The sequence below is a fragment of the Dendrobates tinctorius genome, unplaced genomic scaffold (assembly GCF_039654945.1).
Source record: "Dendrobates tinctorius isolate UK_male_01 unplaced genomic scaffold, ASM3965494v1 ptg000364l, whole genome shotgun sequence".
NCBI lineage: Eukaryota > Metazoa > Chordata > Amphibia > Anura > Dendrobatidae > Dendrobates > Dendrobates tinctorius.
Genome location: NW_027362030.1, coordinates 218690 through 246021, shown reverse-complemented (window position 1 = coordinate 246021; position 27332 = coordinate 218690). Strand labels below are relative to the sequence as shown.

Here is a 27332-nt window from a genome sequence, read left to right as displayed (position 1 = left end):
GTGATTGGGAGATAATTTCCTGTCGAATCTGGTCAATTTTTTCTTTGAAGTAATTGGCCAGATCGTCAGCTCGGAGCTCCGTGGTTGGGGCCTATACTCTTGGATTGAGTAGAGCAGGGTTTCCCAACTCCAGTCCTCAAGGCACACCAACAGATCATGTTTTCAGGATTTCCTTTGTATTGCACAGGTGAAGCAATTATCACCTGAGCAATACTAAGGAAATCCTGAAAACATGATCTGTTGGTGTGCCTTGAGGACTGGAGTTGGGAAACGCATAAACTTATAATGGATGAAATCTTCGTGTAGATTGGATTTTCTCCACAGACGTTCGGCGACCTGGAGCACCGCTGCAGGAAACGTGTTTGCACCGTGTGCCAGGGTTGTCGCCGTCTGTGTTGTGGTGTTCTATTTATAGGGGGTGCAGATTCATCCAGGGCACTTTGAAGTGTTTCATTGTAATGCTTCAATGCAGAATCAGGACATGAGAGGGAGGAGATAGGGGCCAATGAAGACTGCAAGTTCTTCATAAGTTTCTGGGAGTTAATGGCCTGTATGTTTCTATAAGTCTGGACAGTGGGGGTGACCTGAGCAGCCTGGCAGTTCTTGATAGAGAATGAAAGAAGGTTGTGGTCAGAGAGCGGGAGAGGGGAGTTTGCAAAATCATCCACTGCACAAAGCCGAGAGAAGACCAAGTCGAGGGAGTTTCCGTCTTCATGCACCACCACCTGGTGGACACCCGATGCCTAGCACAATCAGATCAGATGCACACACCACCACCTGGTGGACATCGAACGCTAGCACAATCAGATCAGATGCACACACTGCCACCTGGTGGACACTGAAGCCTAGCACAATCAGACACCAGATGCACACGGCGCCACCTGTTGGACACTGGGGCTCAGCACAAAAAGCAGCTGCAGGTAAGAAGTAAAATCATTTATTGCTGATCGGCTTGTGAGGATAATCTATAAGAAAAGGAATAAATCTTTATTTATAGAGATCTGAGCACAGATAACGATACAAAACTGGTCCTCTGAATGTGACGCGACGGCCGGAGCCTGCACACAAGTAAATGCCAGACACAGAGCGCAAAATAATCACCACTGCTACAAGCCCACGCCCGACCCCCAAAGCCCCGGGGTCACCGGGAAAAGACGGCTTTATTATTCGCATTACATAAAAAATTTCCGATAAAACTGGGGCGGGTCTGAGTAGCATCCACGCAAGTCAGAAAACGCGGCAGCTGCGACCAGCGGCCGACATGGGGCAAGCCGAATCCGGGGCACAGGCAGGTCACACCGCTCCCGGGGCACAGGCAGGTCACACCGCACCCGGGGCACAGGCAGGTCACACCGCACCCGGGGCACAGGCAGGTCACACCGCACCCGGGGCACAGGCAGGTCACACCGCACCCGGGGCACAGGCAGGTCACACCGAACTGCACCCGAGGCACAGGCAGGTCACACCGAACTGCACCCGAGGCACAGGCAGGACACACCGAACTGCACCCGAGGCACAGGCAGGACACACCGAACTGCACCCGAGGCACAGGCAGGACACACCGAACTGCACCCGAGGCACAGGCAGGACACACCGAACTGCACCCGAGGCACAGGCAGGACACACCGAACTGCACCCGAGGCACAGGCAGGACACACCGAACTGCACCCGAGGCACAGGCAGGACACACCGAACTGCACCCGAGGCACAGGCAGGGCGCACCGAACTGCACCCGAGGCACAGGCAGGGCGCACCGAACTGCACCCGAGGCACAGGCAGGGCGCACCGCACCCGGGGCACAGGTAGGACACACCGAACTGCACCCGAGGCACAGGCAGGTCACACCGCACCCAGGGCAGGCAGGTCACACCGCACCGCACCCGGGGCAGGCAGGTCACACCGCACCGCACCCGGGGCACAGGCAGTTCACACCGCACCGCACCCGGGGCACAGGCAGGTCACACCACACCCAGGGTACAGGCAGGTCACACCACACCCAGGGCACAGGCAGTGCACACCGCACCCGGGGCACAGGCAGGGCACACAGCACCCGGGGCACAGGCAGGGCACACCGCACCCGGGGCACACCGCACCCGGGGCACAGGCAGGGCACACCGCACCCGGGGCACAGGCAGGGCACACCGCACCCGGGGCACAGGCAGGGCACAACAGCAACCAGGGCACAGGCAGGTTACAAGACAACGCGCGCGCGGCACAGGCAGGTCACACTGTACCCAGGGCAAAGAATGGTCACACCGCACCCAGGGGCAGAGGCTGGTCACACCGCACCCAGGGGCAGAGGCTGGTCACACCGCACCCAGGGGCAGAGGCTGGTCACACCGCACCCAGGGGCAGAGGCTGGTCACACCGCACCCAGGGGCAGAGGCAGGTCACAGGGCCACCACGTCCAGACGTTTCCTTGTGTGCAAAGACACGGCAGCGGGGTGATATCCGGTTGATTGGCCACCAGCAGGACCGGATCAGAGTCCAGTGTCAGAGGCCTCGGCCACCCAGAAAGCAGACACCCCTCTTCCAGCTCTAGACGGGCAGCACCAGGACCTCCCACGGCAGCCACAAGGTACTGGCAAGGCAAGGGTTAAAAGGGCATAGAAAACAACTTCTAAATTATAAAAGGGGTGAGGCTTCCAAGCTCGTCCTCGTCTGGAGGCTGGCGGGTGATGGTGGCAGCGTGGAGCACAAGCTATCTGCGGAGGTAAAGCGGTGCGGTGGTGGAGGATGCGGGCACAGGGGCAGCTCACACTGACAGCGACACAAAGCTGTTGTACTGCTGGATGTTCCTCTTCAGGATGTCGGAACAAGGCCCCAGAACCCGCTCAAAGCGCGGGCGATCCAGCTTCACACACTTCAACGGGCCCCGGGCAACCACGGTGGCAGCTCGGGGTCTGTTCATCAGCAGCGCAATCTCACCTATGAGGAAAGGAGAAGTGTGTCAGACGGGTGCAGCAGAGGGGCGGATACAGTCAGAGAGCAGAAGAGGCACTCACCAAAGTAATCTGAGGGCGCCAGCCTCCCAACCTCCACAAACTCCTCAGCCTCCGAGCGGCGCTGCAGCACGGCAGCCGTACCCTATGGAGAAGCAAACATCAATGATAAAAGCAGACAACCCCAGCCCTGCGCCCCCCAATACTACACCCCCAGCCATACGACCCCCCTCCAAGCCCTGCGCCGTCACCTCCAGGATGATGAAGAACTCATCCCCTGGTTCTCCCTGGACGACAATCTTCTGTCCATCTTCAAACTGCACGGGCTCCAGAGCATCCGCCACCGTCAGCCGCTCCCACTTATCCAAGGACTCTGGAGGGGGGGGGGAACAAGACAGGTGACCCCAAGAGCTGAGACGGTAACTACCTACAGTCCTAGGACATCAGTACTCAAAGTTAACACCGTAATATAGTAGGTGTCACCTGCTGTCCTATGTAACACCACAGATAACACAGTGATAACTCTGAGTACAGATAATTTAGTATATGACATCTGCAGTCCTATGCAACACCACAAATAACACAACAGTACCCGCGTCCCTCGCACAGTGGCCCGCGCGCCGCGTCCCGTACACACACAGTTGCCTGCGTCCCATACACACACAGTCGCCTGCGTCCCGCACACACACAGTAACCTACAGCATATCAAATATATGGAAGCCCAGGTGCTGGATCTAAACGAACAGCCGATAGATCCATGGACATTATGGGAAGGAGTTTGGTGCTCACTGGCATAAATGTGGTGGGGAGGATGGCAACATGGAGCTGCGGGACAGTGAGGCAGCTAGCTTGGTGAAAGAAGGTGAGGGAAGAGTGCCAGGTGGGATGGTCCTGATCCGTCAAAAGAAAAGGTGTCGGTACAGGAACAGCGCTGCCGCAGCAAGACGCGGCTTCTCAAGCCCGGAGAGTGTCTGCTCCAGAAATGGCGGGAAATAGGAGGGCAGGCAGACAGCAAGTGATGACCAGAGCGTTGTCTTCTAACACTCGACCTCGGGACATCACTGACCAGATGGACAGTACTGGAAGGAGCTGGTCAAGACCCAGCAGTCATGGTGCACGTCGGTACCAAAAGCCAAAGTCACAGATATGTCAAAGATCCTTAGAAATCATTTCAGGGAATTTGTCTAAAAGCAAGGAACTCGAAGAAAGCATTTTCTGAACAACTGCCTGTTCCCCGTGCCACACCAGAGAGGCAGCGGGAGAAGAACGAGGTGAATAGGTGGCTCATAAATTGGTGTAGGAAGAAAGGTTTGGGGTTTCTGGAGAACTGCGATAACTTGTCTATGGGCTACACCTCAATGGGGAGAGAGGCGTGCTGTGCTGGGGGAAAAACGGCGAGAATGTTGGAGGAGCATTTAATCTAGAGAGAGTGTGGAGGCAAATACTGTACAGGAGGAGGAGATAGTGACCTGGGACTGGGGGAGGTAATTACTGTACAGGAGGAGGAGATAGTGTAGATAGTGACCTGGGACTGGAGGAGGTAATTACTGTACAGGAGGAGGAGATAGTGTAGATAGTGACCTGGGACTGGGGGAGGTAATTACAGTACAGGAGGAGGAGGAGATAGTGTAGATAGTGACCTGGGACTGGGGGAGGTAATTACTGTACAGGAGGAGGAGATAGTGTAGATAGTGACCTGGGACTGGGGGAGGTAATTACTGTACAGGAGGAGAAGATAGTGTAGATAGTGACCTGGGACTGGGGGAGGTAATTACTGTACAGGAGGAGGAGATAGTGTAGATAGTGACCTGGGAATGGGGGAGGTAATTACTGTACAGGAGGAGGAGATAGTGTAGATAGTGACCTGGGACTGGGGGAGGTAATTACTGTACAGGAGGAGAAGATAGTGTAGATAGTGACCTGGGACTGGGGGAGGTAATTACTGTACAGGAGGAGAAGATAGTGTAGATAGTGACCTGGGACTGGGGGAGGTAATTACTGTACAGGAGGAGAAGATAGTGTAGATAGTGACCTGGGACTGGGGGAGGTAATTACTGTACAGGAGGAGAAGATAGTGTAGATAGTGACCTGGGACTGGGGGAGGTAATTACTGTACAGGAGGAGGAGATAGTGTAGATAGTGACCTGGGACTGGGGGAGGTAATTACTGTACAGGAGGAGAAGATAGTGTAGATAGTGACCTGGGACTGGGGGAGGTAATTACTGTACAGGAGGAGAAGATAGTGTAGATAGTGACCTGGGACTGGGGGAGGTAATTACTGTACAGGAGGAGGAGATAGTGTAGATAGTGACCTGGGAATGGGGGAGGTAATTACTGTACAGGAGGAGAAGATAGTGTAGATAGTGACCTGGGACTGGGGGAGGTAATTACTGTACAGGAGGAGAAGATAGTGTAGATAGTGACCTGGGACTGGAGGAGGTAATTACTGTACAGGAGAAGATAGTGTAGATAGTGACCTGGGACTGGGGGAGGTAATTACTGTACAGGAGGAGAAGATAGTGTAGATAGTGACCTGGGACTGGGGGAGGTAATTACTGTACAGAAGGAGAAGATAGTGTAGCTAGTGACCTGGGACTGGGGGAGGTAATTACTGTACAGGAGGAGAAGATAGTGTAGATAGTGACCTGGGACTGGGGGAGGTAATTACTGTACAGAAGGAGAAGATAGTGTAGCTAGTGACCTGGGACTGGGGGAGGTAATTACTGTACAGGAGGAGAAGATAGTGTAGATAGTGACCTGGGACTGGGGGAGGTAATTACTGTACAGGAGGAGGAGATAGTGTAGATAGTGACCTGGGACTGGGGAAGGTAATTACTGTACAGGAGGAGATAGTGTAGATAGTGACCTGGGACTGGGGGAGGTAATTAACCTCCAGTACAGGAGAAGATAGTGTAGATAGTGACCTGGGACTGGGGGAGGTAATTACTGTACAGGAGGAGGAGATAGTGTAGATAGTGACCTGGGACTGGGGAAGGTGATTACTGTACAGGAGAAGATAGTGTAGATAGTGACCTGGGACTGGAAGAGGCGATTACTGTACAGGAGGAGAAGATAGTGTAGATAGTGACCTGGGACTGGGGGAGGTAATTACTGTACAGGAGGAGAAGATAGTGTAGATAGTGACCTGGGACTGGGGGAGGTAATTACTGTACAGGAGAAGATAGTGTAGATAGTGACCTGGGACTGGAGGAGGTAATTACTGTACAGGAGGAGGAGATAGTGTAGATAGTGACCTGGGACTGGGGGAGGTAATTACTGTACAAGAGGAGAAGATAGTGTAGATAGTGACCTGGGACTGGAGGAGGTAATTACTGTACAGGAGAAGATAGTGTAGATAGTGACCTGGGACTGGAGGAGGTAATTACTGCACAGGAGGAGAAGATAGTGTAGATAGTGACCTGGGACTGGAGGAGGTAATTACTGTACAGGAGGAGGAGATAGTGTAGATAGTGACCTGGGACTGGGGGAGGTAATTACAGTACAGGAGAAGATAGTGTAGATAGTGACCTGGGACTGGGGGAGGTAATTACTGTACAGGAGGAGAAGATAGTGTAGATAGTGACCTGGGACTGGAGGAGGTAATTACTGTACAGGAGGAGGAGATAGTGTAGATAGTGACCTGGGATTGGGGGAGGTAATTACAGTACAGGAGAAGATAGTGTAGATAGTGACCTGGGACTGGGGGAGGTAATTACTGTACAGGAGGAGAAGATAGTGTAGATAGTGACCTGGGATTACTGTACTGGAGGAGAAGATAGTGTAGATAGTGACCTGGGACTGGGGGAGGTAATTACTGTACAGGAGGAGAAGATAGTGTAGATAGTGACCTGGGACTGGGGGAGGTAATTACAGTACAGGAGAAGATAGTGTAGATAGTGACCTGGGACTGGGGGAGGTAATTACTGTACAGGAGGAGAAGATAGTGTAGATAGTGACCTGGGATTACTGTACTGGAGGAGAAGATAGTGTAGATAGTGACCTGGGACTGGGGGAGGTAATTACTGTACAGGAGGAGAAGATAGTGTAGATAGTGACCTGGGACTGGGGGAGGTAATTACTGTACAGGAGGAGGAGATAGTGTAGATAGTGACCTGGGACTGGGGGAGGTAATTACTGTACAGGAGGAGGAGATAGTGTAGATAGTGACCTGGGACTGGGGAAGGTAATTACTGTACAGGAGGAGATAGTGTAGATAGTGACCTGGGACTGGGGGAGGTAATTAACCTCCAGTACAGGAGAAGATAGTGTAGATAGTGACCTGGGACTGGGGGAGGTAATTACTGTACAGGAGGAGAAGATAGTGTAGATAGTGACCTGGGACTGGGGGGGGTAATTACTGTACAGGAGGAGAAGATAGTGTAGATAGTGACCTGGGACTGGGGGAGGTAATTACTGTACAGGAGAAGATAGTGTAGATAGTGACCTGGGACTGGAGGAGGTAATTACTGTACAGGAGGAGAAGATAGTGTAGATAGTGACCTGGGACTGGAGGAGGTAATTACTGTACAGGAGGAGAAGATAGTGTAGATAGTGACCTGGGACTGGGGGAGGTAATTACTGTACAGGAGGAGAAGATAGTGTAGTTAGTGACCTGGGACTGGAGGAGGTAATTACTGTACAGGAGGAGAAGATAGTGTAGATAGTGACCTGGGACTGGGGGAGGTAATTACTGTACAGGAGGAGAAGATAGTGTAGTTAGTGACCTGGGACTGGGGGAGGTAATTACTGTACAGGAGGAGGAGATAGTGTAGATAGTGACCTGGGACTGGAGGAGGTAATTACTGTACAGGAGGAGAAGATTGTGTAGATAGTGACCTGGGACTGGGGGAGGTAATTACTGTACAGGAGGAGAAGATAGTGTAGTTAGTGACCTGGGACTGGGGGAGGTAATTACTGTACAGGAGGAGGAGATAGTGTAGATATTGACCTGGGACTGGGGGAGGTAATTACTGTACAGGAGGAGATAGTGTAGATAGTGACCTGGGACTGGGGAAGGTAATTACTGTACAGGAGAAGATAGTGTAGATAGTGACCTGGGACTGGGGGAGGTAATTACTGTACAGGAGGAGAAGATAGTGTAGATAGTGACCTGGGACTGGGGGAGGTAATTACTGTACAGGAGAAGATAGTGTAGTGACCTGGGACTGGAGGAGGCGATTACTGTACAGGAGGAGATAGTGTAGATAGTGAGCTGGGACTGGGGGAGGTAATTACTGTACAGGAGGAGAAGATAGTGTAGATAGTGACCTGGGACTGGGGGAGGTAATTACTGTACAGGAGAATATAGTGTAGATAGTGACCTGGGACTGGGGGAGATAATTACTGTACTGGAGGAGAAGATAGCGTAGATAGTGACCTGGGACTGGAGGAGGCGATTACTGTACAGGAGGAAATAGTGTAGATAGTGACCTGGGACTGGAGGAGGTAGTTACTGTACAGGAGGAGAAGATAGTGTAGATAGTGACCTGGGACTGGGGGAGGTAATTACTGTACAGGAGGAGGAGATAGTGTAGATAGTGACCTGGGACTGGGGGAGGTAATTACAGTACAGGAGAAGATAGTGTAGATAGTGACCTGGGACTGGGGGAGGTAATTACTGTACAGGAGGAGAAGATAGTGTAGTGACCTGGGACTGGAGGAGGCGATTACTGTACAGGAGGAGATCGTGTAGATAGTGAGCTGGGACTGGGGGAGGTAATTACTGTACAGGAGAAGATAGTGTAGATAGTGACCTGGGACAGGGGGAGGTAATTACTGTACAGGAGAAGATAGTGTAGTGACCTAGGACTGGAGGAGGCGATTACTGTACAGGAGGAGGAGGAGATAGTAACCTGGGACTGGGGAAGGTGATTACTGTACAGGAGAAGATAGTGTAGATAATGATCTGGGACTGGGGAAGGTGATTACTGTACAGGAGGAGATAGTGTAGACCTGGGACTGGGGGAGGTAATTACTGTACAGGAGAAGATAGTGTAGATAGTGACCTGGGACTGGGGGAGGTAATTAATCTACAGAAGATCGTGTAGATAGTGACCTGGGACTGGGGGAGGTAATTACTGTACAGGAGGAGAAGATAGTGTAGATAGTGACCTGGGACTGGGGGAGGTAATTACTGTACAGGAGGAGAAGATAGTGTAGATAGTGACCTGGGACTGGGGGAGGTAATTACTGTACAGGAGGAGAAGATAGTGTAGATAGTGACCTGGGACTGGAGGAGGCGATTACTGTACAGGAGGAGATAGTGTAGATAGTGACCTGGGACTGGGGGAGGTAATTACTGTACAGGAGGAGAAGATAGTGTAGATAGTGACCTGGGACTGGAGGAGGCGATTACTGTACAGGAGGAGATAGTGTAGATAGTGACCTGGGACTGGGGGAGGTAATTACTGTACAGGAGAAGATAGTGTAGATAGTGACCTGGGACTGGAGGAGGCGATTACTGTACAGGAGGAGATAGTGTAGATAGTGACCTGGGACTGGGGGAGGTAATTACTGTACAGGAGGAGGAGATAGTGTAGATAGTGACCTTGGACTGGGGGAGGTAATTACTGTACAGGGGAATATAGTTTAATAGCTGATCTAGAGCGGCCAGTCATATACTATGTACTGTACTGAGCCCTGTATATAAGGGAAGAGCCGAGTTTGAGACAGTGCAGTAAAGAGGGACCAAAGTTAAGGGAATGAGTGACTGCAGGAGACAGGTCAGACTGGGGGTCATTTAGTTTGGAAAAACGGTGGCTAAGGGGTGATCTTACTACAAGGTACAAATATATGAGAGGACAGTACAGGTAAAGCACAGGTATGTAAGATTTGGGTGTATGAAAATTGTTTCAATTGCAATGACCGATCACCACGTATGGATTTTACCCAAAACGCGCATGAAATTATGGACAAGCGACATGAACAAGAAAAATCTTAATTGAAGCTAAAAATGTACAGATCATATATTAACCCCTTTCTGCCATATGACGTACTATCCCGTCCATGTGCCCTGGGACTTAATTCCCAGGGACGGGATAGTACGTCATAGCGATCAGCGGCGCCCACGTGGTGAGCGCCGCTGATCGTGGCTGGGTGTCAGCTGATTATCACAGCTGACACCCGGCACAATGTGTCAGGGGCGGTCAAGGACCGCCCCCGACACGTCAACCCCTTGTACACCGCGATTAAACACGATCACGGTGTACCGGGGGTTAAAGGGAAGCATTGGCAGGGAGGGGGCTCCCTCCGTGCTTCCCTGAGCCCCCCACGGCAGCGCAATGTGCAGCGCTGCTGCGGGGGGCTCTTTCCCTACAGGCCCCCGGATCCAAAATGGCGACGGGGACCTTCGGGGGCCTGTAGGGAGCTGGCTTCCTCAGTGCCTGCAAAGCGCAGGCATGAGGAAGTCTGCGTCTATGCCTGTGACAGATCGCTGATCTGTCACAGTGATCTGTGAGGTGACAGATCAGCCATCTGTCACAGGACAGTGATGTCCCACCTGGGACAATCTAATAAAGTTAAAAAAAGTGTAAAAATAGTTTTAAAAGAAAATCGCCAAATAAATTAGTAAAAAAAAAAAAAAAAAAAAAGAAGCAAAAAATAATGATTTATTATCATACCGCCGAACAAAAAGTGTAATAACGCGCGATCAAAAAGACGCATATAAATATCCATGGTACCGATGAAAACGTCATCTTGTCCCGCAAAAAAACGAGCCGCCATACAGCGTCATCTGCAAAAAAATAAAAAAAAGTTATAGCTCGCAGAATAAAGCGATGCAAAAATAATTATTTTTTATATAAAATAGTTTTCATTGCATAAAAGCGCCAAAACATAAAAAGACCTAAATGAGGTATCGCTGTAACCGTACTGACCCGAAGAATAAAACCGCTTTATCAATTTTACCGCACGCGGAACGGTGTAAACGCACCCCCCAAAAGAAATTCATGAAACGCTGGTTTTTGTTCATTCTGCGTCCCAAAAATCGGAATAAAAAGCGATCAAAAAAATGTCACGTGCCCGAAAATGGTACCAATGAAAACGTCAACTCGTCCCGCAAAAAATAAGACCTCACATGACTCGGTGGGTCAAAATACGGAAAAATTATAGCTCACAATATGTGGTGATGCAAAAACTATTTTTACAATAAAAAGCGTCTTTTAGCGTGCGACAGCTGCCAAACATAAAAACCGCCATAAATAGTAAATCAAACCCCCCGTTATCACCCCCTTAGTTAGGGAAAAATAATAAAATAAAAAAAATGTATTTATTTCCATTTTCCCATTAGGGTTAGGGTTAGGGCTAGGGTTAGGGCTCAGATTAGGGTTAGGGGTGTGTTGGGGTTAGGGTTGGAGTTATAATTGGGGGTTTCCACTGTTTGGGCACATCAGGGGCTCTCCAAATGCAACATGGCGTCTGATCTCAATTCCAGCCAATTCTGCGTTGAAAAAGTCAAATGGTGCTCCTTCCCTTCCAAGCTCTGCCATGCGCCCAAACAGTGTTTTACCCCCACATGTAGGGTATCAGCCTACTCAGGACACATTGCAAAACAACTTTTGAGGTCCAATTTCTCCTGTTACCCTTAGGAAAATAAAAAATTGGGGGCAAAAATATCATTTTTGTGGAAAAAAATGATTTTTTTATTTTCATGCCCGGGCGTTATAAACTTCTGTGAAGCACTTGGGGGTTCAAAGTGCTCACCACACATCTAGAAAAGTTCCGTGGGGGGGTCTAGTTTCCAAAATGGGGTCACTTGTGGGGGGTTTCAATAGTTTAGGCACATCATGGGCTCTCCAAAAGCACATGACACCCGCAGACCAATCCATCAAAGTCTGCATTCCAAAACATCACTACTTCCCTTCCGAGCCCCGACGTGTGCCCATACAGTAGTTTTCTCCCACATATGGGGTGACAGCATACTCAGGACAAATTGTACAACAACTTTTGGGTCCAATTTCTCCTGGTACCCTTGGGAAAATAAAAAAATTGGAGACTAATTGATCATGTTTGTGGAAAAAATACGATTTTTTTATTTTCATGCCTGGGCATTATAAACTTCTGTGAAGCCCTTGGGGGTTCAAAGTGCTCACCACACATCTAGATAAGTTCCTTGGGGGGTCTAGTGTCCAAAATGGGGTCACTTGTGGGGGGTTTCCACTGTTTTGGTACATCAGGGGTTTTCCAATCGCGACATGGTGTCCGATCTCAATTCCAGCCAAAACCGTCAAATAGCGCTGCTTCCCTTCCGAGCACTGCCATGCGCCCAAATAGTCGTTTACACCCACATATGGGGTATCAGCGTACTCAGGACAAATTGCAAAACAACTTTTAGGGTCCTGTTACCTTTGGAAAAATAAAAAATTGGGGGTGAAAAGATCATTTTTGTGGAAAAAATATGATTTTTTAATTGTACCGCTGTACGTTATAAACTTCTGTGAAGCCCTTGTGGGTTCAAAGTTCTCACCATATATCTACATAAGTTCCTTGGGGGTTCTAGTTTCCAAAATGGAGTCACTTGTGGGGGGGTTTCCACTGTTTAGGTACATCAGGTGCTCTCCAAACGCGACATGGCGTCCGATCTGAATTCCAGCCAATTTTGCATTGAAAAAGTCAAACGACGCTCCTTCACTTCTGAGCTCTGCCATGCACCCAAACAGTGGTTCCCCCCCACATATCAGGTATCAGCGTACTCAGGACAAACTGCACAATAACTTTTGCAGTCCAACTTCTCCTGTTACCCTTGGTAAAATAAAAAAAATTGAACCTGAAGTATTTTTTTTGTGAAAAAAAGTTAAATGTTCATTTTTTTTTTTAAATATTCAAAAAATTCCTGTGACGCACCTGAAGGGTTAATAAACTTATTGAATATGGTTTTGAGCACCTTGAGGGGTGCAGTTTTTAGAATGGTATCACTTTTGGGTATTTTCTATCATATAGACCCCTCAAAGTGGCTTCAAATGTGATGTGGTCCGTAAAAATAAAATGGTGTTGCAAAAATGAGAAATCGTTGGTCAACTTTTAACCCTTATAACTTCCTAACAAAAAAAAAATTTTGGTTCCAAAATTGTGCTGATGTAAAGTAAACATGTGGGAAATGTTACTTAAGTTTTTTGTGTGCCGTATCTCTGTGATATAAGGGCATAAAAATTCAAATTTGGAAAAATGCGAAATTTTCAAAATTTTCGCCAAATTTCCTTTTTTTTCACAAATAAACGCAAGTTATTTGAATGAAATTTTACCACTAACATGAAGGACAATATGTCCCGAGAAAACAATGTCAGAATCACCGGGATCCATGGAAGCGTTCCAGAGTTATTACCTCATAAAAGGGACAGTGGTCAGAATTGTAAAAATTGGCCTCGTCATTAACGTGCAAACCACCCTTGGGGCTTAAAATGTACTGAGCATTCTTTCTGCATTCCATTTCCTTGATATCCTGATGAAATCTTTCTCCTTGCTCTTCGCTATCAGCACCAAGTTTCCATGAAAGTCCAAATGGAAATGTGACAACTCAGGCTTTGAAGTGTTTCCGCATGTTCTCCACCATGGACTTACATTTTGGACTTTTATTGTTAGCTAGAAATTTCATCACGACTTCTTTAGAAGAATACCAAGGTCTTTTCTCTCCAGCTTTCATTTTTTATTAGAACACGTCATCCTTCGCGAGTTTCCAAATATCCAGACCACAAAAATGCCTTTCTTCAGTTTTGCTTGGAACAGTCCCTAAAACTTGGTACACAGGTATTTAAAAGTCTCTTTCGGTAGAGCTTTCACAAACTGCTCCATCAGTCCAAGCTTAATGTGGAGTGGTGGCCAGAGAACGTCAGTGGGATCAACTAAACTTTCTACAACTATGTTCTTGGGTCCAGGTTAAAGAGATGTTCTTGTTGGCCAACTCTTTGGGCTCCAATGATGGATCCTATCCAGGCTGTCCAATTCACACAAAATGCATGTGTACTTCGTTTGTCCTCCAGGCTGCCCAAAGAGCCAAGAGAGAACTTTCAGATCACCACATATTGACCATTCTTCATCCTCGTAGTTACAGTCTCATAGCTTTCCTTCATGAGAAGCCCTGCAGGCACTGACACACACGAGCTGCCATTGTGCAGTAGCAGCTTTCAGGCTGGTTTCGGATGAACCAATAATCTACTTGCTCACATTGTATTCCATGTTTTCCATCAGCCCAGGAACATCCCTGCAATACACTGGAGCACGGTCCTGAAGAAAGTATGGGAGGAATTCCTTGTCTCTGCTTCCGTACCATGATATACCGGTATCAGGAGCTAGTGGGTTCGTCTTCTTTACTAGAGCAGTGTTCTCCAATTTCAGTCCTCAAGAGCCACCAACAGGTCAGGTTGTAAGGATTTCCTTAGTATCGCCCAGGTGGTGGCATTATTGCCTGTGCAGGTGGGCAGATCCTACATGTGCAATTTTAAGGGAAATCCTGAAAACATGACCTGTTGGTGGCTCTGGAGGACTGGAGTGGGGGGGGGGGGGGGGGGGGGACACTGGTCTAGAGCTTCTGCAAAATGTTTAGGGAGGTCCAAGTCCCAGACAAGACCATGTAATTCGAGCTGCGACTCGTTGGGACCATGTGAAGGTCTTGGTCAGAATCCTGCTCTTCATCTTCTCCATCAGGGGCTTCCTCAGGTTTCTCCGGAGGTGAAGGGACCGTGTTCCTGGACCGTGAGGCGCAGGGCGACTCGCTGACGGGAGGGGTATATAATGGTTCCTTTTTGTAAGGTTGGATCCCTCCACGTTGTACGTGGTAGCCATCATCACTGATATTGCGACTCCTCCAGATCATCAGAACGCCAACACAAAACCTCGGTCTTCTCCCCACACCACGGTCGCTTTTCTACACAACATGTGGAGCCCATGACTTGTCCTGACCACCTACATGCAGCATAGTACCCATAACACACTTCTCTAATGAAGTCCATAATGGTCCTTCACTACAAGACAACCGCAAATGTAGCACAAGCTGTGAAATACGACACCTCCTTGTAGCCATGTCAATGATGTTGTTAGGATCACAAGTGTAATCCACCAAAGCATCTAATACTGAAAGGAATCATGGTGCAGCGCCACCACACTTATCACCTCGGCCAGCCACAGGCACCGCGCAATCCCACACCCCGGCCAGCCACAGGCACCGCGCAATCCCACACCCCGGCCAGCCACAGGCACCGCGCAATCCCACACCTCGGCCAGCCACAGGCACCGCGCAATCCCACACCTCGGCCAGCCACAGGCACCGCGCAATCCCACACCTCGGCCAGCCACAGGCACCGCGCAATCCCACATCTCGGCCAGCCACAGGCACCGCGCAATCCCACACCTCGGCCAGCCACAGGCACCACGCAATCCCACACCTCGGCCAGCCACAAGCACCACGCAATCCCACACCTCGGCCACCAACAGGCACCGCGCAATCCCACACCTCGGCCAGCCACAGGCACCGCGCAATCCCACACCCTGGTCAGCCACAGGCACCGCGCAATCCCACACCTCGGCCACCAACAGGCACCGCGCAATCCCACACCTCGGCCAGCCACAGGCACCGCGCAATCCCACACCCTGGTCAGCCACAGGCACCGCGCAATCCCACACCTCGGCCACCAACAGGCACCGCGCAATCCCACACATCGGCCACCAACAGGCACCGCGCAATCCCACACCTCGGCCACCAACAGGCACCGCCCAATCCCACACCTCGGCCACCAACAGGCACCGCGCAATCCCACACCTCGGCCAGCCACAGGCACCGCGCAATCCCACACACTGGTCAGCCAATGTTTACTTTGTACACACCACTAATTTAATACAACTGTACTAATCAAGACAAGATGGTAAACCTGGAAAAGTCACAATAATAAATGGGTTTCATATATTGCTGTACTTTCTTTTTTCCACCACTAATTGCTTTCAATAGGTGAAAAACACTGAAAAAAAATGCTGAAAAAAATACTGAAAGTGAAATGCTCTGTCCAAAAAAAAAAAAACAAAAAAAAAAAAAAACCCACGCAAAGCACAAAATACAGAAAACAAAAAATCCAGTGTGTGCTCGCATGAGATTTCTGAAATCGCATAGGCTTTGCTGGTATTGTAAAATGTAGCCCGGGGGGAACATAGCCTAAGAAAATCACCTCTTATACTACATAACCCACACACACCTGTGTGATCAGTACAACGAGATCTGACAGGGGCTATCGATACTTTACTGTACGAGCAGCGAGGCTCTGGATTCTTTACTGTACGAGCAGCGAGGCTCTGGATTCTTTACTGTACGAGCAGCGAGGCTCTGGATTCTTTACTGTACGAGCAGCGAGGCTCTGGATTCTTTACTGTACGAGCAGCGAGGCTCTGGATTCTTTACTGTACGAGCAGCGAGGCTCTGGATTCTTTACTGTACGAGCAGCGAGGCTCTGGATTCTTTACTGTACGAGCAGCGAGGCTCTGGATTCTTTACTGTACGAGCAGCGAGGCTCTGGATTCTTTACTGTACGAGCAGCGAGGCTCTGGATTCTTTACTGTACGAGCAGCGAGGCTCTGGATTCTTTACTGTACGAGCAGTGAGGCTCTGGATTCTTTACCGTACGAGCAGCGAGGCTCTGGATTTCGTACTGTAAAAGCAGTATTGGTGTGATGACACACAACGCGTGTCACCGGAGGTAGAGCCTAGGCGGCACTAACAGAGAACACAAGGAGGCATGGAAGACGCTGTGGTGTGCTGTGCGCACAGGACCTGAGCCTAGCTGGACGCGCAATAACAGGAGAGACAATGGGACAATGGGGGCGGCGCTAGCTACCACGCGTTAGAACAGGAGGTGGCCGAGGATGTGGTAACGGAGCGGGCAGAGGGTAGGAAGCCTGACGGGGGTGTGGGAGCCGAAGGACGAAACAGGAGGGTAGTTCGAGGCGAGCCAGGGGTCAGAAGCCAGATGGTAGTGCGGGTTCCTGAGGGCAAAACAGGAGAGTTGTCAGGGGGAAGCCGAGTGTCAGAAGCCAGAGAGGACAGATCGGTAGCAAAACAGAAGACCGCTATAAGTCAAGGAACGACAGTTAACAGAGTAACCTGGGTCAGCTGCGTTAGCCAAGTACAACGGAAGTATCACCAAAACAGGACCCTGACAGCAGCAAGTCTAAATAGCCGAACCAGAGAGGCAGAAATGAACCCAGACCTGACCAGGACGGAAAAGAAACAACCCCGTCCAGGATCATGACAGTATCCCCTTTCAACAGTGGTCCACCGGACCTCCAGGTTTCCCAGAATATCTGGCATGAAAGGACCGGACCAGACGATCAGCATGTACCGACCGGGCAGGAACCCAAGATCGGTCCTCTGGACCATAACCCTTCCAATGCACAAGATACTGTAAGGTACGACAGACCATCCGAGAATCCATTATGCGCTCCACATCGTACTCCATTTGGCCATCCACTGAGATCGGATCGGAGAGGATGAACACGAAGATCTCTCCTCAACCGCTCCCAACGGTTTCAAAAGGGCTTTATGGAAAACATTAGGGATCCTGAAAAACGATGGAAGACGCAACCGAAACACCACTGGGTTAATTATTTCAATGATTTAATAAGGGCCAAGAAACTTAAGGTTCTTTCTGCGAAACTGGGGCCTAAGTTTAATATTCCTAGTGGACAACCAAACTTTATTCCTAACCCGGAACACTGGTCCCACAGCCCGTCTCTTGTCAGCAAAGAACTTGTATTTTCTCTGAGCTTCCCCAATATTTCTCTGGACCTCCCTCCACAATTCCCCCAACCGCTGTATCGCCCCCTCCGCCCCAGGGCACCCGGAGTCCAAGCGGGAAAACTCCCCGAAATGCGGATTGAAACCATAATTGCAGAAGAAGGGGGACGTACCCGTAGACTTATCGACACGGTTGTTGAACACAAACCCAGCCAAAGGTAAGACATCAAACCAAAATCATCCTGTCTGGCAATGGATAAACAATGCAAAATTTGCTCTAAAGGTTGGTTCGCTCAGTCTGACCACTGGTTTCTGGATGGTACGCGGATGAAAACGACTAAGCAACACCCAACCTTTTACAAAACGCCCTCCAAAAGCTGGAGACAAACTGCACTCCCCGATCATACTCCACACTCAAAGGCACACCATGCAATCGAACCACATTCTGCACAAACAACCTGGACAACGTTTTAGCAGAGGGCAAAGCCGCCAAAGTACAAAGTGTGTTAGCTTACTAAACGACCGTATTAACCCTGGACGGAAGAAGATTGGTGATAAAATCCATGGACAATTGAGTCCATGGTCTATCAGGAATTGGCAAAGGTACCAATTCCCCGGCCGGTTATGGGAGCTCTTAGCACGGGCACAAACTTCACAGGCAGATACAAAAGTTCCCAACATGAGTAGCAAGCGAGGGCCACCAAAAAGACATAACAATGGCCCCATGGGTAGCCAAGATCCCAGGACGTCCACTCTGAGCAGAATCGTGGAACTCGCGGAGAGGCCCGAGACGAAATTGAAACGGAACAAACAGTTTATCACCTGGCTTAGACAGAGGAGCCTGCGACTGAGCTTCTAGAATTTCCCGTTTCAACGCATACGAAATATCAGTTACCACCACCCCCCGGTTGAACAATGGAGATTGGAGGTTCGGGGAGAGATACCGGATCCAGACTTCGGGACAACACATCGGCCCTAACATTCTTGGACCCCGGACGAAAAGTAATCGAGAACTGGAACCGGGGAAAAAAAGCGACCCCCTGGCTTGCCTAGGTGTTAACCTTTTGGCAGACTCAATGCTAGCCAAGTTCTTGTGATCGGTCACCCCGGTGATAGGATGAACCGCCTCCTCCAAAAAATGCCTCCATTTCTCAAAAGCCAACTTTACAGCCAGAAGTTCCCGATTGCCAACATAATAATTCCTCTCAGTCAAGGAACTTGTTGGAAAAGGCACAGGGTCTCAAATTGGTCAATGTGGCGGGCCCCTGGGACAACACCGCCCCCCACCCCCCCAATAAAAGTTTCAGACGGGTCTGGTTGGACCAGAACCGGGGCAGACATGAAACTTTTTTTTTTTTTTAAGACAAATGTGACGCTACTGCTGAGGTTGACCAATTCTTGACATCAGCCCCATGTTGCGTTAAGTCAGTGAGGGGCCTGACCACCTGCGAGAACACCTCCGGTAATAATTAGCGAATCCCAAGAAACGTTGCAGAACTTTCAGGTCCCGGGGATTGACCCAATCTACAATAGCCTGAACCTTCTTGGGATCCATGCAAAACCCCTCACCGGACACAAGAACCCCAAAACATACAGTTCCTGAACCAAGAATGAACATTTCTCCAATTTAGCAAAAAGCTGGTTCTCATGGAGTCTCTGGAGAACAGCACGCAGATTACCAATGTGAGCCTGCTTATCAGATGAATAAGTCAGTACATCATCTAAATATATAACCACGAATCACTCAATAAAAATCGGAGAACACAATAGATGAAATAATGAAAGACTGCTGGAGCATTTGTAAAACCAAAAGTCATAACTAAGTTTTCGGACAGCCCTTCAGATGCGAAAAACGCAGTCTTCCACTCATCCCCCTCTCGTACCCGAATCAGGTTATATGCCCCCGCAAGTCTAGCTTAGAAAACCATTTGGCCCCAGACAAATGGTTACACAAATCAGGAATGAGAGGAAGTGGATATGTGTTCCTCACTGTGATCTTATTAAGTTCCCAAAAGTCGAGGCATGGGCGAAGACCACCGTCTTTTTTCTTAACAAAAAAACCTGCAGCCACAGGAGAAACAGAAGGGCGAATATGCCCCTTAAGCCGGGATCACAAATACAAGGAATACGGCCGAGTCTCGCATGTTAATACCCGGCACTCGGATCGGAGAGTGCTGTCGCATAGCAATACATGGAGCCGCATGGAGACTCGGTCGTATTCCTCGGATGTGTGATACCAGCCTTATGTAGACTCTTGGAGATACACTCCTTCATGGTAGCCAGCTCGGGGCCTGAAAAATTGAACAGACGGGCCTTGGGCAATTTGGCACCCGGAATCAGGTAAATGGCACAATCAAAAGGGCGACGCGGTGGTAACCCCCCTTGGCCTCGCTTTCGGAAAACACATCCTTGAAATCCTTCAGGAACTCCGGAATACTTTCCAGACCGACAGATGACATAGATGCACAAATCAGACATTTGTTTACACAATTTGGACCCCATTTAACACTCTCTTGTGATTCCCAGTTAATGACTGAATTATGAGATTCTAACCAAGGGAACTCCTAAACCAAACCCGCAGGAAGATTGTCCAAGACAAAGCAGGCTATGCGCTCCTGATGTACGGGACCCACCTTGAGGATGTACTCCTCAGAAACAGAACTGATCCTGTCCTTGGTGAGGGGTGTAGAGTCGATAGCCACAACTATTATAGGCGTCCCCAACCTGACTGTCCCCATCTTACAATGAGCCACCAACTTAGAGTCAATCACATTCACAGTAGACCCACAATCCACAAAAGCCGAAGAGGAAAAAAAACAGTTGTTCACACCAAGTTCCACTTTAAGCAACAATTTAGAAACGGAGGAAAAATATAGCTGAGGGTCTGGGTAACCTCGACAGCTACCCAGACCTAGGCGTTTCCCAACACCTTGGAGGACGTTGGACAGGAGGGACAGTCCTTTTTCCAATGTCCTGGGGCCCCATAGTAGAAGCAGAGCTTATTCTCACTATGATGTCTCCTTTCTCTCTCCTGAACAGAGATGGCTCCCACCTCCATGGGTTCGACAGATGAGGAGGGTTCAAGTTTGGTTGGAAATAAGGAAGCCTCACATTGCACCGATCCATACAGACGGCCTTTGTCATTGCCTCCTCCTGAGAATCGGGTGGTGGATGTAGAGCCAACGCGCCCTTTAAATGCTCGGATAATCCTCTTCGGAACAACCCTCCGAGTGCCGAGTCGTTCCAAGATACCTCCGGGGCCCAATGCCGAAATTCAGAATAGTACCACTCGGCAGAGCGCTTTCCCTGGGTAAGATTCGTAATTGTGTCCTCGGCCCACCTCACACGATCAGGTTCATCGTAGATCAGTTCCAGGGCCTCGAAGAACCGATCCACAGACATTCTCACAGGGGCAGTGGGGGACAGGAAGAAAGCCCAGGACTGCGGACCCTCCCTCGAGAGATATAACTATCCCCACCCTTTGACTCTCATCATCTGACGACCGGAGGACGCAGGGAAAAAAAGCAATTTACAACTCTCCTTAAATACCCGAAACTTACTTTTTTCCCCAGAAAAGGTGTCCTGGAGTTTGACAGAGGGTTCGGGGTAGGGTAATGAAACATCTGACGCACCACAATCTATACTGCCAGAAAAAGAAGCACTCTGAACAGACGAAACCGCATCAGCCAACTCTCTCTGTACCCGTTGGTGGGACGCTATCAAGGCCCTCTGCTCCACAGACAGGTTTTGCATCCCTTGGGACAGGCTAGTCACCTGCTCTGCTCTGACAGAGCGGGTCCACAACAAAAAGATGCCCTCACAATTTAAATTCGAGGTCTGTGATAATGTGATGGTGGAGCCTAGGTGGCGCTAACAGAGAACACGAGACCAGCAGGGAGGTATGAAAGACACTGTGGCGTGCTGTGCGCACAGGACCTGAGCCTAGCTGGACACGCGATAACAGGAGACACGATGGGGGTGGAGCTAGCTACCCCGCGTGAGGATGTGGCAACGGAGTGTAGACAGGAGCAGGCAGAGGGTAGAAAGCCCGAAGGGGGTGCGGGAGCCGAAGGACGAAGCAGGAGGGTAGTCCGAGGAGAGCTGGGGCCAGAAGCCAGATGGTAGCGCGAAATCCGAAGGACAGGAGAGCAGTCAGGGGGAAGCCGAGAGTCAGAAGCCAGAGAGGACAGATCAGTACCAAAACAGAAGCCAGATACAAGTCAAGGAACAAACCAGGTCATACACAGATCAGAACCAGCACACAGAGGAACGACGACAGTTACCAGAGTAACCTGGGCCAGCTGCCCTAGCCGAGCAAAACGGAAGTATCACCGACCCAGGACCCTGACAGTCTAAATAGCCAAACCAGAGAGAGGCAGATAAATTAACCCTCACCTGACCAGGATGGAAAAGACAACCCCGTCCTGGATCATGACAATTGGTTGATTCACAAGAAAACAGAGGTCTGAACGTCTGGAGCTTGATGGCCTTACGTCTACCTTCAACCTAAAACTATGACACTATGAGCCCTGCAATCCTATGTAAACTCTGACAGCATAGCAGATATTTCCTGTAGTCCTATGTAACACGTGAGATTCTCACCCAGGATGGAGACTTTGCTCAGGAACTCCTCGTACATCTTTCGTTTCCGCAGCGTGCTCCCCTGCAAGACATGCTGGTATTAGTGATTGCCCCCGCACTCTGTGCCCCCCCAATAAATATGCCTGCCCGCTGCTGCCTTTACCCACCATAAGGATCCTCCGGTAACTGTCCCGATCGATCCCCCACAGCTTCACGTTGGTTTTGGCTTTCACAGTTGCAGCTCTCGGAGTTCCATAGATCAGAGCGAGTTCTCCGAAGCTGCCGCCCTCCCCGATGCTGGTCATCCACTCACTGCTGACATAGACCTGAAAGAGGGGCAGGGTCTGACTGTGGTGCAGAAAATACCCCACCTCTGATCTGTACAGGCCCCACCCCAGCACCACACAAGCCCCGCCCCTGACCTACACAGCGCTACACATGCCCCGCCCCTGACCTGCACAGGTACCAGCACTACACATGCCTCGCCCCTGAACTCTACAGGCCCCAGAGCTCCATATGCCCCGCCCCTGATCTGTACAGGTACCAGCACTGCACATGCCCCACCCCTGAACTCATATGCCCTGCCCCTAAACTCTACAGGCCCAGAATTACACATGCCCCGCTCCTGAACTCTACAAGCCCCAGAGCTACATATGCCCTGCTCCTGAACTCTACAAGCCCCAGAGCTACATATGCCCCGCCCGTGAACTCTACAAGCCCCAGAGCTACATATGCCCCCGCCCCTGAACTCTACAGGCCCCAGAATTACACATGCCCTGCTCCTGAACTCTACAAGCCCCAGAGCCAAATATTCCCCGCCCCTGAAATCTACAGGCCCCAGCGCTACATATGCCCCGCCCGTGAACTCTACAGGCCCCAGAGCTACATATGCCCCGCCCCTGAACTGTACAAGCCCGAGCTACATATGCCCCGCCCCTGAACTCTACAGGCCCCAGAGCTACATATGCCCCCGCCCCTGAACTCTACAGGCCCCAGAGCTACATATGCCCCCGCCCCTGAACTCTACAGGCCCCAGCGCTACATATGCCCCCGCCCCTGAACTCTACAGGCCCCAGAGCTACATATGCCCCGCCCCTGAACTGTACAAGCCCGAGCTACATATGCCCCGCCCCTGATCTCTACAGGCCCCAGAGCTACATATGCCCCGCCCCTGAACTGTACAAGCCCGAGCTACATATGCCCCGCCCCTGAACTCTACAGGCCCCAGAGCTACATATGCCCCCGCCCCTGAACTCTACAGGCCCCAGAGCTACATATGCCCCGCCCCTGAACTGTACAAGCCCGAGCTACATATGCCCCGCCCCTGAACTCTACAGGCCCCAGAGCTACATATGCCCCCGCCCCTGAACTCTACAGGCCCCAGAGCTACATATGCCCCCGCCCCTGAACTCTACAGGCCCCAGAGCTACATATGCCCCCGCCCCTGAACTCTACAGGCCCCAGAGCTACATATGCCCCCGCCCCTGAACTCTACAGGCCCCAGCGCTACATATGCCCCCGCCCCTGAACTCTACAGGCCCCAGCGCTACATATGCCCCCGCCCCTGAACTCTACAGGCCCCAGCGCTACATATGCCCCCGCCCCTGAACTCTACAGGCCCCAGAGCTACATATGCCCCCGCCCCTGAACTCTACAGGCCCCAGAGCTACATATGCCCCGCCCCTGAACTCTACAGGCCCCAGCGCTACATATGCCCCGCCCCTGGACTCTACAGGCCCCAGAGCTACATATGCCCCGCCCCTGGACTCTACAGGCCCCAGCGCTACATATGCCCCCGCCCCTGAACTCTACAGGCCCCAGCGCTACATATGCCCTGCCCCTGAACTCTACAGGCCCCAGCGCTACATATGCCCCGCCCCTGAACTCTACAGGCCCCAGCGCTACATATGCCCCGCCCCTGAACTCTACAGGCCCCAGAGCTACATATGCCCCGCCCCTGGACTCTACAGGCCCCAGCGCTACATATGCCATACACCACACATGCCCCGCACCCTGATCTGTACAAGCCTCAATCACAATATGGTGGACAGTATACTCACATCCATCTCACCCTGGTCAACAACATAGAAGTTATCTCCTTCATCTCCTGCAAGAGGCCAGAGCAATGTGAGCAGAGACAACAGAGACCCCCGATGTCGGCCGTCCCCGATACGGACCTCCCCAGCACATCTCCCCCATACCTTGCTGTATCACCGTCTCTCCAGCGATGTAGGTCACAGAGAACATGGCATCGAAGATATCACTAAGACATGAAGACGAGAATTACTGTCTGCTGTCAGAAAGCTGAGATGTGAGGTGCTGTATGCAGGAAAGCGAGTATACCCACACTGTATGCCCAGGATGAGACAACAATGCAGCATACAGCTCCCCATATCTCAGCTCCGGAAAATCTACGCATATAGCCCCCCCCATACATATCTCAGCTCTGCACCTCCACACATACAGCCCCCATGTCTCAGCTCTGCACCTCCACACATACAGCCCCCATACCTCAGCACTGCACCTCCACACATACAGCCCCCATACCTCAGCACTGCACCTCCTCATTATACAGTAACATACAGCCCCCATATCTCAGCTCTGCACCTCCTCATTATACAGTCACCTACAGCCCCCCATATCTCAGCTCCGCACCTCCTCATTATACAGTCATCTACAGCCCCCATATCTCAGCTCCGCACCTCCTCATTATACAGTCATCTACAGCCCCCCATATCTCAGCTCCGCACCTCCTCATTATACAGTCACCTACAGCCCCCCATATCTCAGCTCTGCACCTCCTCATTATACAGTCATCTACAGCCCCCATATCTCAGCTCCGCACCTCCTCATTATACAGTCATCTACAGCCCCCATATCTCAGCTCCGCACCTCCTCATTATACAGTCATCTACAGCCCCCATATCTCAGCTCCGCACCTCCTCATTATACAGTCACCTACAGCCCCCCATATCTCAGCTCCGCACCTCCTCATTATACAGTCATCTACAGCCCCCCATATCTCAGCTCTGCACCTCCTCATTATACAGTCATCTACAGCCCCCATATCTCAGCTCTGCACCTCCTCATTATACAGTCATCTACAGCCCCCCATATCTCAGCTCCGCACCTCCTCATTATACAGTCATCTACAGCCCCCATATCTCAGCTCCGCACCTCCTCATTATACAGTCATCTACAGCCCCTCATATCTCAGCTCCGCACCTCCTCATTATACAGTCACCTACAGCCCCCCATATCTCAGCTCCGCACCTCCTCATTATACAGTCATCTACAGCCCCTCATATCTCAGCTCCGCACCTCCTCATTATACAGTCACCTACAGCCCCCCATATCTCAGCTCCGCACCTCCTCATTATACAGTCATCTACAGCCCCCCATATCTCAGCTCCGCACCTCCTCATTATACAGTCATCTACAGCCCCTCATATCTCAGCTCCGCACCTCCTCATTATACAGTCACCTACAGCCCCCCATATCTCAGCTCCGCACCTCCTCATTATAGTCATCTACAGCCCCCCATATCTCAGCTCCGCACCTCCTCACTATAGTCACCTACAGCCCCCCCATAGCTCACCTTCACACCTCATTATACAGTCACCTACAGCCCCCCATATCTCAGCTCCGCACCTCCTCATTATAGTCACCTACAGCCCCCCATATCTCAGCTACCTCCTCTCATTGTCGTCCAGGTGAGCGAACAGCACGTTCTTCTCGATGGCTTTGGCCAGGGCGGCCATGGTCTTGTAGTCCTTGGGGATGACCTGCAGAGGGCAGCAGTTAGACATCTGGGAGGAGCTGCACACTGTACTCGCTGAGCCCTTCCTGGCGCTCTTACCTTGCGCACGTACGACGCGGCGTCTTCCTCGGTGTACACCTCTGCGCTGATTGCCCCACGCCGTCGCCGACCCTTCACCACTGGGTTCATGGGTGGGGGAGGGGAGATTTCATCCTCACGGGAATCTGAGCGGGAGCCCGACTTCTGCTGGCTCAGTGACTGCTTGGCTTCCTCCTAACAAGAGCAATAGGGTAGTGAGCTGGCAGAGCAGGACAACCTGGCTCAGTGGCTATGTGCTGCAGATGGATGAGGCATGGTTAGCTGGCCAAGTGGTGATGGATGTGACATTGATAGCTGGCTCAGTGGTGATGAGCTGGAGATGGATGTGACAAGGACAGCTGGCTCAGTGGTGATGAGTTGGAGATGGATGTGACAAGGACAGCTGGCTGAGTGGTGATGGATGTGACATGGATGTCTGGCTCAGCGGTGATGAGCTGGAGATGGATGTGACAAGGACAGCTGGCCAAGTGGTGATGGATGTGACATGGATAGCTGGCTCAGTGGTGATGAGATGGAGATGGATGTGACAAGGACAGCTGGCTCAGTGGTGATGGATGTGACAGATAGCTGGCTCAGTGGTGAGGAGCTGGAGATGGATGTGACAAGGACAGCTGGCTCAGTGGTGGATGTGACAGGGATGGCTGGCTCAGTGGTGATGAGCTGGAGATGGATGTGACAAGGACAGCTGGCTCAGTGGTGATGGATGTGACATGGATGTCTGGCTCAGCGGTGATGAGCTGGAGATGGATGTGACAAGGACAGCTGACTCAGTGTTGATGGATGTGACATGGATGTCTGGCTCAGCGGTGATGAGATGGAGATGACAAGGATAGCTGGCTCAGTGGTGATGGATGTGACATGGATGTCTGGCTCAGTGGTGACGGATGTGACATAGATGTCTGGCTCAGCGGTGATGAGTTGGAGATGGATGTGACAAGGACAGCTGGCTCAGTGGTGATGGATGTGACATAGATAGCTGGCTCAGTGGTGAGGAGCTGGAGATGGATGTGACAAGGACAGCTGGCTCAGTGGTGGATGTGACAGGGATGGCTGGCTCAGTGGTGATGAGCTGGAGATGGATGTGACAAGGACAGCTGGCTCAGTGGTGATGGATGTGACATGGAGGTCTGGCTCAGCGGTGATGAGCTGGAGATGGATGTGACAAGGACAGCTGACTCAGTGTTGATGGATGTGACATGGATGTCTGGCTCAGCGGTGATGAGATGGAGATGACAAGGAT

The 27332-nt window shown here is 50.9% G+C and overlaps 1 protein-coding gene across 1 annotated transcript in view; it reads right to left on the bottom strand.

Annotated features, from left to right (window-relative positions):
• Window positions 1-921: 921 nt before the first annotated feature.
• Window positions 922-27332, bottom strand: part of PRKAR1A (protein kinase cAMP-dependent type I regulatory subunit alpha) — a 29862-nt gene continuing 3451 nt past the window's right edge. The window contains exons 3-11 of the mRNA XM_073562689.1: window positions 26093-26266; window positions 25927-26018; window positions 24435-24496; window positions 24294-24340; window positions 22401-22559; window positions 22255-22315; window positions 3194-3315; window positions 3006-3087; window positions 922-2928 (exon numbers count right to left, since the gene is read on the bottom strand). Coding sequence (XP_073418790.1) covers window positions 2756-2928; window positions 3006-3087; window positions 3194-3315; window positions 22255-22315; window positions 22401-22559; window positions 24294-24340; window positions 24435-24496; window positions 25927-26018; window positions 26093-26266 — 972 coding nt within the window. The 3' untranslated portion in view covers window positions 922-2755. The remainder of the gene's footprint in view (window positions 2929-3005; window positions 3088-3193; window positions 3316-22254; window positions 22316-22400; window positions 22560-24293; window positions 24341-24434; window positions 24497-25926; window positions 26019-26092; window positions 26267-27332) is intronic.